The sequence below is a fragment of the Siniperca chuatsi genome, linkage group LG12 (genome assembly GCF_020085105.1).
Source record: "Siniperca chuatsi isolate FFG_IHB_CAS linkage group LG12, ASM2008510v1, whole genome shotgun sequence".
Lineage (NCBI taxonomy): Eukaryota > Metazoa > Chordata > Actinopteri > Centrarchiformes > Sinipercidae > Siniperca > Siniperca chuatsi.
The window spans coordinates 8,553,650-8,568,265 of record NC_058053.1 but is presented as its reverse complement, the minus strand read 5'-3'; the positions used below and the strand labels follow the sequence as shown (position 1 = coordinate 8,568,265).

At 39.3% G+C, this 14,616-nt stretch overlaps 1 protein-coding gene across 9 annotated transcripts in view; it reads right to left on the bottom strand.

Moving 5' to 3' along the window:
- lrp1bb (low density lipoprotein receptor-related protein 1Bb) overlaps nucleotides 1-14,616 on the bottom strand; it is a 239,958-nt gene that overhangs the window by 62,502 nt on the left and 162,840 nt on the right. For all 9 annotated transcript variants that reach the window (XM_044217323.1, XM_044217319.1, XM_044217320.1 and 6 more), the window contains 11 exons: nucleotides 13,716-13,856; nucleotides 13,471-13,596; nucleotides 13,108-13,239; nucleotides 9,876-10,010; nucleotides 9,452-9,581; nucleotides 8,919-9,045; nucleotides 8,612-8,763; nucleotides 7,835-7,959; nucleotides 7,226-7,597; nucleotides 4,162-4,351; nucleotides 1,787-1,991 (listed from right to left, as the gene is read on the bottom strand). In XM_044217323.1, coding sequence (XP_044073258.1) covers nucleotides 1,787-1,991; nucleotides 4,162-4,351; nucleotides 7,226-7,597; nucleotides 7,835-7,959; nucleotides 8,612-8,763; nucleotides 8,919-9,045; nucleotides 9,452-9,581; nucleotides 9,876-10,010; nucleotides 13,108-13,239; nucleotides 13,471-13,596; nucleotides 13,716-13,856 — 1,835 coding nt within the window. The remainder of the gene's footprint in view (nucleotides 1-1,786; nucleotides 1,992-4,161; nucleotides 4,352-7,225; nucleotides 7,598-7,834; nucleotides 7,960-8,611; nucleotides 8,764-8,918; nucleotides 9,046-9,451; nucleotides 9,582-9,875; nucleotides 10,011-13,107; nucleotides 13,240-13,470; nucleotides 13,597-13,715; nucleotides 13,857-14,616) is intronic.

Here is a 14,616-nt window from a genome sequence, read left to right as displayed (position 1 = left end):
TCAGGCAAGTGAGAGACAGAGATAGAGAAAAAGAGAGAGAAAGATTGAACACCAGATGGGGTAGGCTAGAACATATTGATAGGAAATTAGATTTGGGAGACATTAGGTTTACAGCCAGCAACACATTACTTTTGTGCCAAACTCATGTTTTGGGTTAATGTGAACATACTTCATACATTCTTTCACTATTCAACAATGTTAGAATAAGGTACTTCAATTGCCATGTCAACAAACTCAAAACTGATTACCTCAGTGAGCCTCAGTTTTACATGGCAACATAAACATGCCCAGAAAGTACAATGCTGACATTGAACTCAAATGACACTAACTGTTCCTAGACAACCATCAATTTATATTCCCTCTCGTCATGGTAAAAAGGCCATCTTTTCCCCGCTAAACATGCTGAAATCTTCTCTTATCATGCTCTCCACTGCCCTTTGTGAAGCAATGCCTGCATTAATGACATGGGTCTCCACTCTCAAAATGGCATAGAGGAGTGAGCGATGCCACAGCTCTAGTTCTTTTCTGTTGCCAACCAAACTGTCAGCATGTATGGGCACTGTTGCAGAGAAGAGGGGTAGCTGGGCCCTCGAAGACACTCCACTGCCATCCAAGCCTACATTCATATGACTCAATACAAAATTGATGTTCTATAATGTGTTTTATTGTATGTTTTCCAGGACCTAACCAATTTTATTATTCCAAAAGGAAATATTGCAGCCTTTTGCAATTTTTGCTGATTTAAACACATCAGATCATTGTCAAATGAAATAAAATGATCAGAAGACACTAAGTAACAAGGAACCTTAAGCTTCCATCTCCACAATAAGCTTCTTGTATACAATGGATGGGGTGTCTTAAGATTTTCACAACTGCAGTTTGGGTAAGTGCTGAAGTTGACAATTAGGTACCTCTGTTTAATTTACACATTCTAATTGGAATGGAGAATCTGCACCCAAAGCAGTCTCAATGCAAAGCCTTCATTAGCTTGACTAGACTGCAGCAAGGGCAGGTGGGGACCCAAAGGTGAAGACTTTCTGAGCGTTTTGACCCAGCTTAGCAAATATATGGGTAACTAATTGAGATGGGCCAAGGTGCTGAGCTGCAGAGGTCATGTCAAGCAAAAACTGAAAACTTGAAAAAAGGCCATCTTGTACTATAATCTTTTACACACTGGGGATACAGAAGATGTATATCCCGTTGGGATGTTATACATTATGCATGCAACTCCCCTCACTGAGCTTCTTTACTTTAGCAGGGAATGACTTCTGTGATTAAGGAAACCATCTGTACCCACAGAGATGAAATATCAGAAATAACATCAAGAGGTATTTCAGATCTTATCTGCTGTATAGAGGATCCAGGTGCTCAATAGGGATGGGAGATTAAATGGAAGACAGAAAAAATAGTTCCATTTCAGGAGAAAATGGCAGATCAATTTGACATTCTGTCCCTGAATATGTGCCTTGTTTCTCAGATGTTTTGTAATGAAACATCTCCATCACTGAGGAACAAATGTGGAAAATACATTCTAAATTGTTAGTCACTGGGTCTTTTTTGTAAAAACATTCTTTGATTGGGATTCCATGGGAATTTCAAAGGGCACGATACAAAAATGTGGAACTTTAATCAAAACAGTGTTCATACCTTGTATATTAATAGAAATTAAAATAGGGTTATGAAAAATCAAAAGCAAATGTTTTACAGAGAGAAAAACCCATTGCTTGAAATTGGGCTCTACCACAATTAATATCCTTTACTTGGGGGGCATTATTTTCATACTCACATATCTGCTGGAACCATCGTAGTCACATCTCTCAATTTTGCCAAGGCTTCCATCTGAAAAGTAGAGCTTCTCTGCTTTGTGGTCAATAGTCAGTCCATTGGGCGTCAGGATGTCAGAACTGATGATAATTCTCATGTTCTTTCCCGCTAAGGTGGATCTCATGATGCTGGGTCTCTGCTCATTCCAGTTGGTCCAAAACATCAGGCTAAAATGTGAGAACAACCAAACCAAACATTTAATTACTAGTGAGCATGCAGACTAGTCTTTTCCTTCGTAATTTAGCAATAGCAAGTGGCTTCATCTTAATACACAGACGTCATAAGAGACTCCCTCCGTCTCTAAAAGAAGCACTACTCCATCTCAGTACTTCTACAAATTCACACCACCTCAGCAAGAGCTACAAAACAAATATGTGTAGTTTGAAATTAAATAAGGGCGCAGGAATGATGGCTTTTTTATAAGACCTGCTATACCAACATGTCAACCAGGGATCTCTCTGCCATGCAGGCAAAATAAACATTGATAAACAAGAAAATCTTTCTTCCCTGAATTAAATTGCTGGAGGTTTATACAGTCGTATCAGTCAGTCATCAGCATAATCCCATAGTTGCCAAGACCTCCCTTTCCTTTCATCGGCTTCCCCTTTTTGCCTTGAAGGAGCTCATCACCGATAAAGTGTAGCTCAGTTTCAATTTGATAAAATGGATTAGCATCACAGGTTGTGAGATAGAGGTCATTTATTCATATTACCTCTGTGAGGACTTCTAAGAATATGAGAAACACAGATAATAGCAATGGAGTAAATAACTGGAAGATTTATATCTTGGTTTATGGTGTTTGCAAAATGGATGGTGCACATTTTAAACCCACAGCTATGCAGATAAACCACAGAATAAAGAGGTGGATATGTTTCAAATTCTATTAAAAAAAAACGTTTTTAGCTCCTGGGCTCTCACTTCATACAATGATGAAGTCATGGAAGTCTACTCTAGTGCGATAATAAGGATTCCGGTCAGAAGTCACAACCAGGGACTGCAAATTAGTCACTTGAGTTTGAATTCTAATTATCAGACAGTGTTTCTGGAGTGGGATGGATATGGTGCCAAATTGCCAACCAAGGATATAGTCTGAGGTCAAGAAATTAATTTAGTTAGTGCAACAGGAAGAGCAAGATATTCACTCTTTTCAGACTGCTCACAGTAACATTTTTATATTTATTAATATGCAAGTGTTAAATCTGAACTGGATGTAACAGGAATATAGAAGTGCTATTTTTTGAACAACAGAAAACACCTTTTCCTTGAGCTTTTTTTTAAAAAAAAACAGGCACACAAATGAAACTGTTAAATCAGGTATTCAAAAAGCTACAAACACTTACTGTACACCTGAAGTGTAAAAATGCTCACCAAAACACAATCTACTTATCTTACTTACAGGACATCTCAGATTATAGCTCCAGGCAGCATAATGCAACAAAGCCTTGGCACTGAAAAAGTCTGGTTGATGGTTATTGAAAAGCAATAATAACTGTCCTGTGGTGAAAAAAAACCCCAAAACTTTCCATCCAAGTTTTGTTTAAATTATTTTTTCAAATTAGCAAAAAAATGATTCATAATAAAATGGCAGGGAATGCTAAAAAGCAGGTATAGCATGCACTTGATGTTTCTGTCCTGAGATCCAGAGGCAGTAGACAATCTGTGGATTTGAGAGCTCTACCTGGGACATATCTTGGCAGTGAATCAACAATATAGTCAATGGATAGATTTATAGACAAGTACAAGGATCTTAAAATCGGTCCTAAAAGTAATAGGAGGCCAGTGCATGGATTTATTTTCTTTTTTCTAGCTAAAACTCTGGCAACAATCTTCTGTATTAGGTGTAATTTATTTATTGACTCTCTGGGAAAATCTAAGGGCATTGCAGTAGTCAAGCCTACTTGTACCAAAGTATACACAAGCTTCTCTGTATTAGGAGAAAGAAAAGGCCTGACTTCTGTAATGCCATTTAAATAACAGAATGCTGTTATGTTATGTTGTTATATACTCTTCTGGACAATTAAATAGAACCACAGCTCCTGATTCAATGTGACACTAAATAGGGCTAAGATAATGAAGATCAAAAGCTATATAGAGTATGGTGTTGTCAGCATAGCTAAGAAAAGCAATATTGTGCTTGAGAATGATGACCCTGAGTCATAATAAAACTGAGAGTAGCTGAACATATATCTACTTATAAATAAAAATGTTGTGGGTGACAGTATCAAAGGCTGAATTTAGGGCAGTTTAGACGTTTTTGGATTAACTAACTGATAATCCAATAATTTGGAGAGAGAGTGAGAGAGAGAGAGTGTTTAGAGACTTAGAAGAGCTACTAACTTTTGACACTCATCCAGGGCAAGGACATGTGGATGGTCCTCCTCCGAGAGAGTGACCACTGCCTGCCGCCTGAAGGCACCTACTGGTTTCTGGTCCACAGCTTGTCTGGTGATGGTGGAGGTAGTGGAGCTGGTCCAGTACAAGGTGTCCCAGGCCCGGTGGTAGGCCAGGCCCTCCACTGAACCCACATCTGAAAGAACAGACATAAGACCTCTGCTCAAGTTCCAACTAAGTAACCTAATTCAGACACTGCATGGTTTAATGAAAACACAGGCCAACCTGGGTGACACTCATTTTCAAAGCTGCTTGGCAATATCTTAATGAGGAAAATACATCTGTCTTATCGGTCTACATCACGTTATGGCTGCAACTAAGTGAACTGCATCCTTTGTAAGCAAAATATGTGTGGAATGTATAAATGAGAAATATTATCAGTGCAGAATAAGAGACCAATTGTAACATGATATTAAATACAAAACAAGTAACAAGATTTTTCTTTTTTAAATTTAGGCCTGGGGAGCATGTATTGATATCATGGTATGTGGCCTTTAGGTAATGAAATCTACCCAAATTCCAAAATTTAAGTTATCTGCTGCTGCCATCTGGAGCCACTAAACTACAAAGTTTCCTAGTGCAGATTTAAGTAAAAATATTGACTTTGCTTGTAAAAGATGGCATGCTCCAGTTATTTTAGAATTGGGAGTACGTTTCCTTGGGTGATTGACAAGGAAATTATTTCATGCCTCACTACATTGGACAGCTATTTGTTGATGCAACAGTCACTCAGCAACCGAATATGTTTTCATCGCGAACCAATTTCCTGAACACAGAACATGAAAAGGCCTTTGCAGCTTCCCCGGTTTGCTGCAAGAACGTGACTGACGGAGAAAACATCCAGAGAGAGACAGTGATCATGTTTCATGTTTGATTATTTACTGTAGATTTCTTTTTGTTTTTTTGGTAATGGTTCCATAAATGACCTATTGAATATGACCCCCACTGTTTAAATATTGCACAAGCGTCAATCTGAAGAAGTAAGGTCAGAATAACTGCAGTAATACAGCGTTGTAGAGTTGTCATGTACTCATGTACATGAATATGACTACTGATCCCCATGGACCACTGTAGGGTATTTGTGGAAGCCTTTAACTGGGATTGTTTTAATTATGTTCTGGGAGAGGAAAATAAAGAAAATAGTTGGGTCTGTTAGGGCTTTAGAAAGATAACCTGTATGAACCAGGTTCTGTGTGTATGTTTGTTCCTTGTGCAAGTACATTTGTTTATTGTTGGACAAAACCTGAGATTGTCTTTTATAAGAGAAACACACTTAGAAAGGCAAAAGAAGTGCCGTGTACTCTTTTCTCAACTCAATGAGAGCAACAACATTTGAACAACAGTTCAAAAGAAACTTAAATAATTTTAACAATGTCTTAGTATTCACATGACATCTGTGTCCACCATTTGGCAAATACCGTGGGCCTGATTTCATCTTTTTTGTAACTCTTGCATTTTTGCACACAATTTCATCTGTCAACGCAGCCCCTAATTTGTCTTAATGGTGAACATGTGGCCAATGATAGAGAATTTGGCTGTATCCCCTTATCTAAAAACCCATAAACCATGCTCTAGAATACTTGAGACACTACCTGAGTCAGCCGATCACTAATTAATAGTATGCAATAAAAGCCGTCTGGCAGCTTGGACTTTCTCACAAATTGTTGGCGGCGCGAGGGAGTAATTAATGGGGGACGTGGAGTTTAATTAGGGAAATATGGATGATTAACATCTTCACCTTTTCTCAATGACGGGATGCAGGCAGAAACTTTTAGAGGGAAATAGAGCAGAGTATTGCTTTTATATACAGTACAGGGTTAGAAGCTGCCTAAAGATGTTGGTTTCATCAAAAGGAGTATGGACCAGATGGATGTGCTGCTTTCACTCAACACTAAATAAGCTAATTGGAAACAAGGATGGTCATGGTATCCTACCACAGTTGTATGCAATTTACATGCATACAAGAAATTTGTTGCCCCTCCCTTAACAAAACTACATGGGCATCTATTATGGATTAAAAAAATTCTGATTGTGTTCAAATTAATTGTTTGCACCACTTTGATTTTGCATTTCGCAAGTGCTAAAGTGTGAAGGACACTTGCAGATCACAACAGATGGTTCTTAATAACCGGCTTGTTCATTTCTAGAAGATAAATAAATAAGCAGAAAGCTCCCTCAGCAGAGGTGTGGGAGATGGGTCGGGGGGATGTGTGGGAGTGGATCAGTAACACTCTGCCAGTCTCCCAGTGTGAGGAGGGGGTGGGAAGGTGCTGAGCTTTGCTACCAGTAGAAACTTCACAGAATGGCAGAAGATGCTAGCCGAGCAGAAGAGAGGCTTTTGCTGTTCATCTGACTCCAGTCATGCTTATCAAGACAGGATTGACTGAGATTTAGTGAAGGAATAGAGAGAGATGGGTCCCATCATTCAATCTGTGACAGTCAGTAAGCAGAAAGCTTTCAAACATAGGTATTATACCCTACTGATTTAGTATTAAATGGTCTTTTCAGAGGAGTAACGGCAGAAATTTTTCTATTAAAGCTATGCTACCTACGTACATTCTATTAATGCTATGTGAATATTGTGTTCTTAACAACGTTTGTCCCCCATGATTAAAAATGAAATAAAATATTCAGGTAATTACAGCAGCACATCACAACAGCAGCAGCTGCAGTCTTGGGTCAGTCGCCATACTGGATCTGCACAGCCATAGTGCCACAGTGTACTATAGAAGCATGTTGGAAGCACGTTACACATAAGTCAAAAGAAAAAGCGTGAGCCATTACGTGGCTGTTTAGACAGCTGTATTAATTCAAATTAAAGCACACCTTTTCTATGAAATGCACGAGAAATGGATGACTGAAACTTGGCTGAAACATTAGCATAAGAATATGTGTGTGTAAGTGCAAGTGTATGTGTGCGGTGAAGACGTTGGCAGGCTTTTTTTAATGACATAACATACATAACATACAAATCATGTGAAAACACAGTGGGAATGTGAAATACACTTACTTTCTGCGATAATAGATCTTCCTGTCCAGTCATCGTTAATCATCTGGATGTTTCCAAAATGGACGTCACTGAAAAAGATGCGATTGGTCCCGGCTGTCTTCTGACTGTAGTCAAACGCCAGGGCTATGACACTCTTGAAAAAAGCAGGATTTTCAAAAGGCTGGATAGGTGAGTTGAGGTCATTCTCATCTGAAAGGTGGATGCTTTTCAGTATGGTCCTCTCAGAGTATAGTAGATAACCTTCATAGCGCACACAGGCAAAGCCGTCCTCTGCCAAACGGCCATGGGCGCAGGAGCAAGTCCGCCGACCACTACCCAGGTGGAAGCACAACTGCTGGCAGCCTCCATTACTCCTGGCACAGGGGTTTGTGCCTTCAAAACCCAACACATGTTCCATTACTGGTTTGCCTCATTTTCTGCCCCCTTGCAATCATGTTTAAATTGTTTGTGACTATAGATTAGAGATGAAAATCATAGGTGAAATGTAGCAGCCATATAGTATTTGCAAAGTGGATTTTATAAAAGCCTTTCAAAAGCAAGTATAGCCAAAGACTGCAATAGTAAAAGTCATTGTGTGAATCAATAAGACTGTAAAGTTGAAACCTCTACCTTTTTCTCTGCCTCTATTGAAGACTGTCACATCCTTCAAATTGACCCCCAGGCCACTCCTCATGGTCACAGCCTCACTGGTGTCAGTCTTGAAGCCACGTCGGATTGAACCGTTGGAGTGAGCCCTTAAGTACACCATGAGAGACGGGGGGCAAAATAAGTGGTATAAGTTTCAGAGAAGAAAGCAGTCTCTATTCTGACTTCATCATTGGGGCAGGGTAATGACGAAGTTGGATAGTTATAATGACAGATAATTTTATTTGACAATAGTAAAGCAAAATCCAAGACTGCAGTCACCCAGTCCTGACATACAATTCAAGTTGTTGAAGATAAAAACACAATGAAGCTAACAGCTTGTAAGGAGGAGAGAATGAGTTGATTGATCTTTAAGTCACACAAGACAGGTTAAAACATGCAAAATAGACAAACACACAAGTTACATGTGATTAACTAGTAACAACCATTTCTTTAACAATAGTTTAAAACCTGTCTCAGTCTATTGTTGCTTCAGAGATCCCATAACACTGTCCCAAAGAACTGCAGGTGTATAATAAGGCTTCATTAAATTAAACGGTATGTCTGATTTTACAGAAGGGTGCGGAACAAGTTGCCTTTGCTGATGACTTCTGCTTAGAGTATTTACAAAAATAGAAAGCGATCCTCGCTATGAGGAACGGCTGTTCACGAGACCTTTGATGGGAAGGGTTATCGTCAGGTTAGTGTTGCAGGATTTGCAGGCCATTGCATGTGTGTGCATGTAAGAAAATAATAAATTACCTGTCAGACCAGTAGATGTAAGGCCCAAACACAGCCACTGAGAACAGGTCTACGTTGGCCACAGACAGTACAATCTCCCGGCTCTCACCTGTCTCAAGGTTGATCCTCTCGATCTTATCTGTGCGGGCGTCGCACCAGTATAATGTATTTTCCTGGAAAGTAATTTAAAAATGCATATCACAATCCGACCCTCTTCGGCAAAGTCATATTTCAGCCACAACAGAGATGAGGTAGGAAGTACAGTATGTAGTGTAGTGGTGGGGGAAGAGGTTGGTGACAGTGTTTGTACATCTGTGTGCAACTGTACCTCGTAGTCTATGGAAATTCCATTGGGCCACATGATGCCCGAGTTGACCAAGGTAACCTGGTCTGAACCGTCCAGACGGGAGCGGCCGATACACGGATTCTGGCCCCATTCAGTCCAGAAGAGATACCTGGCCAGCATAGTAGCATCACACAAACACACTGATTTCTGCACTTTAGTGTCTACACAAAAAATAGAAATAATATATTAGTTGGACTTTCATCAAGAGACAGCAATGTTTCCTCTCAGCATGACCAGTCAATTGTCCATCTGATTTTGCCATCAAATACCCTTGTGACATTGATAACTATTGTCTGTGGCCATTACCTGATTTGGGTTCAATTTCTGAAAAAGTGAATTTGCTTGCTACCCGTCATTAGAGTTTCTAAAGGCAAATGTAAACATGGCTTTTGTCTACAATATATGCTTTTTGAAACCCTTGCACCACTGTTAATAGGGGTGCTACTGATTTCAGCAAATAGTGCTCTAAAATAGTGAAAACACAAATATGAAAACACAAGAAAGACATCGCCTACCCCTTCTGTGGATGTACAGCGATGGCCCTAGGCTGATCAAGTCCTTCAGATATGACCACTGAGCGGTATGCACCATTCAGACGGGATATTTCTATTAGATTGAAACCATGGTCTGTCCAATACAGATTTCCTGTGTAAAAAAAAAACAACGGCCAGTTGTGTAACATAGCAGAGGTGTACTGATCCTCACGAGCACAAGATACATGAGAAGGTCCCATCATGAACTTACACATGTACTACATGCAATCCTGCACATGCATTTGCCCAGTGAATGATTTTATGTGGAGATTTAATGTTTTTTTAGCAATTCTACTTAATGCCATAACTAGAAGCAGTACACATAAAGTGAGAGTTTTCACCAATCAATACCAACTTAACAGCCAACGAGAATATACTCCAGGGCCCGGGGAGTCATGATACTAACCAGCAATCCAGTCAACAGCGATGCCTTCCACCCGGCTGATGCCGGTAGTAATGATGTCCTCCCTCCAGGTCTGATCACGTTTGGCCCGGGATATTCTGTTCAGGCCCATGTCTGTCCAGTACACGGTGTCATTTGCTGCAAAACATACAGTACAGTTAATGACAAGAGAAAATGGGACGATGAATGCGGCTGTTTATACCGTCAAACAAATCAGCTCATGAAACCACATTTTACTGCAGCATGGCCCATTTCACCAAATGTCATGTGGGACAATAAAGTATGATGGCGAAAATATCCATACTGTTCATCCACAGCACTTTGTTGACATAAAGTGCCCGAAAAGGAACGGCAATTGTCAGCCAAATTTTACAGGGCAATATATTGCTTCATGCAAAACATGGTGTTGGTAAAACTGTTATGGACCCTTTCTGATTTTACAGCCCTATTACATAAGCATATAAAATAGTACGTAACTTATTTATGGTGCAGTCTTCAAGTGCATCTCCATACATGCCTGTCAGTTTGGCTCTGTACAGGTTGTTAGGAGGTTAGGTTGTGTTATATGTTTATTTGGACTTTCTTGTTCCCACTGCCTTCACACTCTGTTAACAAGTAGCTCACATATGACAGAATACAGCTGCAGGGCTTTTATTTGTTCTGCTCTGGCAGCTTGGCTTCTGTAATGACATGTAAATGATGTGCGTGAGCTATCAGCTGCTGCTCTTGGATGGGCTTAGTAATGCATTTGCATGTTCACCTGCACAAAGTAATAAAGGGGAGGACAATCGGCAATCTTGTTCTGTACTTTGGCCATAAAGTCCCCTGAGACAAATTGTGATTTGTGATATTGGGCTATATAAAATTGACTTGATTTGACGTGACATGTCTAATTTTGGCTTGGACTAGGTTTACTTTCTCTTTTCCAAAAGCTGTGGTCACATATCAGGATTGCTATCGACCTTTGAAGTCACTCAGATTCAGAATCAGATTTCAGGCTCTCTTGTTAGTTACTGTATGACAGACTGACTCATGAGCTTCACTTGTGCAATGAGCGACCCAACCTGTTCTTGTTCTCCTGAACTCTGTGACACTATCTGAAAGAGAAAGAGTCTACATGGAAAGTCTTAGTCCAGTAAAGTGTAGCACTTATATGTGATTATGTGAGTGGACAGTATGTACACCCCATTTCCGGCATTAACTAACATTAATTATTGAAAAGAGTGCCCTTGCAGTTAAGATAATTTGAATGCCTGCCACCAGATTATTGTATGTTTAAAAGATCTGCTCTACCAAACCACATGTCTACAGCCATGCTAGAGGGTCTGTGAGGTTGTACTTACATAGGCATAGCGACACTAGGTGAGGGAAGGTTAAGGGACAACTAAAGTGATTACAATTCATACGTACATGAATGTGTGTACCAAATTTCATGGCAATTCAACCAAGAGTTGTTGAGATATTTTGTACAAAACCCATAAATATCAACCAAATGGGGGCACCAAAGGAAAAGTCAGGGGATTACCAAAGCTATTATAAATTCATCATCTGTACCAGATTTCATGGCTGTGACAGAGGTGGTCTGTTGATCTGTGCCACACTCAGTTGGTTAGAAATATTAAATCAGTTTCCTACTCTAATTTTTTGTAAACCTGCATTGGAAAGTCATTGAATACATGTGGAATTACCCACAATTTTTATCTCGTGCTGTTCTGCTTTTCTAAAAAGAATTGCGGCACATCCTTAGTATATCAACCTTTGTGTGTGTATGTTGTTTGTTTCTGTTTTCAGATGTGCATATGCAATTTCCTTTACACAGCTTTCGTTATCATGCTTCAGTGGCAACCCATTACATTTTTTGAACGCTACCAGCCTATAGTATATTCATAGCATTTGTTGGTGTAATAAATCTATCATTTTTATCATATATATTATGTGGAAGGAAGCAGGGATGTAACAAACAACAGCACAAGCTAATGGGTTCATGTTTTGCGATGTACATTACGGTACCTTAATTTAATACAATACCTTGGGTATTGCTTTGTATTAGGATTGTTTCAGAGGCTTGTGAGGAAATAGCTTTATGTTATTCATATTGAGGTTTCATTGTAATGTGAACTTTTTACTCTTTCATCTACGATGCACTCCACAAGCCCACAGACCATTATTCAAAAGGTTAGAGCCCAATATAACAAAGAGCTTTCCTCATTGTTTTAAAATTGAGAAGGAAAGGTTTGTATTGTAGGAATTTAAGGTAGGGGAAAAAAGTGTGTTGTGTAATATAATGTAACTTAGTAACAACATTAACAGTTAGCTTATATATATCTTGTATAAAAACATATATGAGTTAACCAGAGTAGCTTAACATGTTCCCCCCAACACTGGTAATGCTACATAAAGGATTTCCCTCCAAAACACTATACAGTATTCATTTTTTTAAAATGCTGGTACATGAAAATCATCAAACTGTTACGTCCTACACTATATTTAATCATTTCCTGCTGAATTTGATTGTGTAGAGTGAAGTATGAGGGGAAACATGGGCAGACATAACAGCAATTGTCATCAACTTTCTCTCCACTTGACATAATAAAGACCACTACAGAGCAGCTCGCCTGGAGGGATTTCATGTCCCAGACGCTTTAGGGGGGCATGTGCATACCATCATGGGTCTTGAACCTCATCATCCAGCTGAGGGATAGTGTGTCTAGTCACTGTGAAAATCTATTATTATTTTTATTGGTGTTTCATAAAAGGTTTCTACATTATTAAATTACATTATGGTTGGGCTATAATATATACATACAGTGCTTTCTATTTTTGCACGAGTACTTAATGTCCAGACATACAGTAGATCTATGGTTAGAGGTCTAGGTATGTACATGCCTTTTTGTGTCAAGTGTGACATTAAAGCCTTTCTTTTAAATAGACATTTGAAAAATTGCTGGTTTAGAAAGGGAAACAGTTGAAAAATAAAAGCAATAAAAAACATTCATAGAATCTGCTTTGTTTTGCAGGTAAACCAAAGGAAATAGCTATTTAAAAGCCAGAAAAACAACTGCACATTTCTTCTTAAAAACAGCAGGACCAAAATGCAGTGTGTACATTTAACCGTATGTCAGGCAAAACAACTCTTCAAGCTTCAGTGGATCTCTGGTATATCTGCTGCCTTATACTCAAAATCAAACACTGATTCAAAAGTGAAAATCCCTCTGTGTAATGCATGGTATCATACCTGCGTGAAAGTCAACTCCCACAGCAAACAGTGTTCCTGTGATGGGCATGAGGGCCTCGCTGTTGTCATTTGGGTCAAGAGCGATTCCCCGGATTCCCTCATGGATGGAATACATCAGAAATGAGTCAACACCTAAAGAATGACAAATTACCTATTATACCCTAAAGAAAGGCATTAAAGCATTGTAAATTATGAATGCCCTTTGACCTATGTATAGATTAATCACATGCATTGAACATAAGTGAATAATGAGTGCAAAAAGATTTCAAAGATGTGCTGTATATTTTAATTTGCAGTCATAAAAAATACAGTGCTAATAGAAACATGTTGGCAGCTCTAGAGTATATATTTTGGAAAATGTACCTTCGCAAGACATGCGGTCGCTACGCAAGTTGTAGCCAACAGTGCAGGAGCAGCTACGGGTGTTCTCGGAAGTGGGGAAGCAGAGCTGTGAGCACCCTCCATTGTTTATCTGGCACGGGTTTCTTCCTGAATGTTAAGCACAACCAGTAAAAGGCAAGCAATAAGTTACAGTAAGTGTTGGTGGGTAGTGTGTGTGTTTCTGTGTCTTTATTTGTGTGATTGTGTGTTGATATGTGTCTGCTTACCTTTCTGACCCTCCCTGTCATACACCTTCATATGAACCACCCCACTCGTCTTGTTTCTCAGGATCATGAGGTTCCGTCCGTCTCTCTTGGTAACCGTTCCCAGCTGAGCCGATTCCTCATCTGCCCACCAGAGTTTGCCGCCTGTAACCATCAATGTTACTGGCTTCAAAAGTATGGCCACAGATGCAGATTCAGTAAAACTGCAATGCCTCAAGTAATAATGCAACATTTTGTCTTCACTAAGAAATGTCTGCAAATCAAGTTGTGATGCAAACACGCTTTCCAAAACACTACAGCACAATCAAATACCAATGCCAAGTGTAAACATCGTGCTTCTGCTTTCACTCTAATCCACCAAGGCTGCACTCTTATGCCGTAAAGCCCTTTAATAACTGAAGCATTCTTTGAGCTGATTTGAGATTAAATAGAGGGATACCCTGTTTCATGCTCTGCCCACTTGCTGATGATGATGTGTGCATCTTGCAGCCTTGAAACATAGTTGCTTTGATGTTCGGGAAAGGTTTTCACAACAACAAAGGCTCTTCCATGCACTATGGGGAACAATTTGAGGAAGTTGCCATTATGAAGTGAAATGGGCACGTGTGATTTTGAAGATTTAAACTTAATTCATATATTTATGACTATGGCATGCACATATAATTTTTGACCACTGATATTCAGCAGATTCACACAATTTGTTAATTTTGGTTATACAAGATGCAAAAACATTTAACGATTCTGAGGCAGCATCTCCTCATCTTTAATTTTTTACTTTAAGACCATACTTAATGAGGTAAAATTTTCTTTTATGAGCCAATCTTTGATTCTAAAAGCCAAACACTTAAAACAAAGGGCAACTGAGGACATGCACTGTAGTTGTTGTGTGTCATGATATTTCACC